The sequence below is a fragment of the Salmo salar genome, chromosome ssa28, assembly GCF_905237065.1.
Source record: "Salmo salar chromosome ssa28, Ssal_v3.1, whole genome shotgun sequence".
NCBI classification, from domain to species: Eukaryota; Metazoa; Chordata; class Actinopteri; order Salmoniformes; family Salmonidae; genus Salmo; species Salmo salar.
In genome coordinates this window covers 8,047,501-8,049,674 of record NC_059469.1, presented here as the reverse complement: position 1 = coordinate 8,049,674, position 2,174 = coordinate 8,047,501, and the positions used below count along the sequence as shown (strand labels likewise).

General features: G+C 49.8%; 1 protein-coding gene across 1 annotated transcript in view; it reads right to left on the bottom strand.

Moving 5' to 3' along the window:
• Positions 1-416: 416 nt before the first annotated feature.
• Positions 417-2,174, bottom strand: part of fshr (follicle stimulating hormone receptor) — an 8,083-nt gene continuing 6,325 nt past the window's right edge. Inside the window, 2 exon segments of the mRNA NM_001126230.1 lie at positions 417-1,622; positions 1,932-2,123. Coding sequence (NP_001119702.1) covers positions 1,122-1,622; positions 1,932-2,123 — 693 coding nt within the window. The 3' untranslated portion in view covers positions 417-1,121.

Sequence of the window (2,174 nt, the reverse complement as noted above, 5' to 3'; positions counted from 1 at the left end):
ACACACACGTACACACGCACACACGCACACACACACACACACACACACACACACACACACACACACACACACACACACACACACACACACACACACACACACACACACACACACAAGGGTTGGGGGATTGGTCATTGTCCTTGAACAAACTGGATGTGCTGAAGGACAGAATGTTTCTGATAACACAAGAAACTTCTCAAAAATGTGTGTGTGTGTGTGTGTGTGTGTGTGTGTGTGTGTGTGTGTGTGTGTGTGTGTGTGTGTGTGTGTGTGTGTGTGTGTGTGTGTGTGTGTGTGTGTGTGTGTGTGTGTGTGTGAGAGTGTGCCTGTGTTCATGTGTTCGTTTTGGCTTCTCTATGTGCAGCCAGTACACACTATACCTCAACTCCAAGTCTCAGTAACATTCTCACTCTTGGTAAAATGCACAATCATAGAGATTTATCAACAACAGTAGATGCACAACTCATATAAACACCTTTTTTTCTACAACCAATAAACAGAACTCGTGAAAGAACCAGACCTGGGTTAAACAATTTAAAGTCGTTTAAAATACTTCTCCTGTTGGTTGGGTTTGCCCTGCTCAATGGAATGCAAACTTTAGGCACACCTCAAAAACACAAAGCACCTCTTTGTATCTGTATTTGACCCAGGTCTGGAAGCAACAACAAACAAACATCTTTACATATCTCTTCAAAACATTGAACACGTCTTGAACTGTATTTACTCTATATGGAGAAGACAGGGGGAGGGGAAAGAGAGATAGAGAGAGGGAGGAGGTAGAAAGTAGAGAGAGGGTTCAGTATGTTGATGCGATCAGGTGAATTTGTGGAGTCAAACACAAACGAACTAAAGTACTACTAAACAGCCATCTGCTACTATTAAACAGCTAGCTACCTGTTACTGCACACACCTCCTGCAGTCCTGTGTATGTCTGTGTGCATGTGTGTATGAGTGCGAACGTGTGTATGCGTCCTCTGAGGCATCAGGCTCCCATCCCTCTCAGAGAAGCTGTTGTTGTTTAAACCAGCCACAGTGTCCCATGCCTGGTCTTGGGTTCAGGGGTGAGGGGTTAAAGGTCAGGGTTTCAGTAGGGGTCCGGTGGCTTGGCTGATGTGAACCAGTTAACACAGCGTCCCGTGGGAGGTTTTGGGCGACATTTGGATCCATGCAGCCTGCTGGACGGAGAAACTCTCTGTCCTGTAGATCTGGGCTTTGGTCGTAAACAGGCCATATCGCGCTGCCAGCAGGAAGAAGTCCCGGCGGAATGTCCGGGTGCATAATCCGTACAGGAAGGGGTTGGCGCATGAGTTTATTGGGTAGAAGAGGACCAATAGCAGCTTGGAGTCAGAGACAGTGATGAGGGGCAGTTTGAGCGCGGCAGAGAGGGCGAAGAAGGAAATAGGCGCCATACACAGGAAGTCAGTGAAGATGAGGATGGCCATCCGCTGAGCCATGCGGGTTTCAGCACTGGCTGGGGGGGAGGAGGAGTTACGGACGGACAGGTAGATGCTCAGGTAGCACACACACACGCACAGGAAGGCCACCACGTTCAGCAGCAGGAGGAACATGACAAACACCTGAGACGGCAGCGACTCCACATCCATGGGCAGGCAGATACTCACCTGAAACACACACGCACACACGCACACACACACACACGCACACACACGCACACACACACACACACACACACACACACACACACACACACACACACACACACACACACACACACACACACACACACACACACACTGCACACACACACACACGTGCACGCACACACACACACACACACACACACACACACACACACACACACACACACACACACACACACACACACACACACACACAAAATACCCAGATTAGCATAGAAGCTGTGCAAAATAATACGTGTAGAAAAACAGGTAGTGTCACACATCCCTCACCTTGCTGTAGCTGCTTACCCCTACAGTGGGTAGCAGAGCCGCCAGACAGGAGAAGGCCCAGCCGGTAGCCATGACAGCACAGGCGTGTCGGAGGCGGAGCTTGCGGTCCAGTCTGAGGGCGTGGGTGATGGTGTGGCAGCGCTCCAGGGTGATGGCCGTCAGAGTAAACACAGACAGCTCACTGGCAAACACCTGCACATACAGTATAGCGCCTCTGTTAGAGCATCAGTTCTAAGCGTTCAG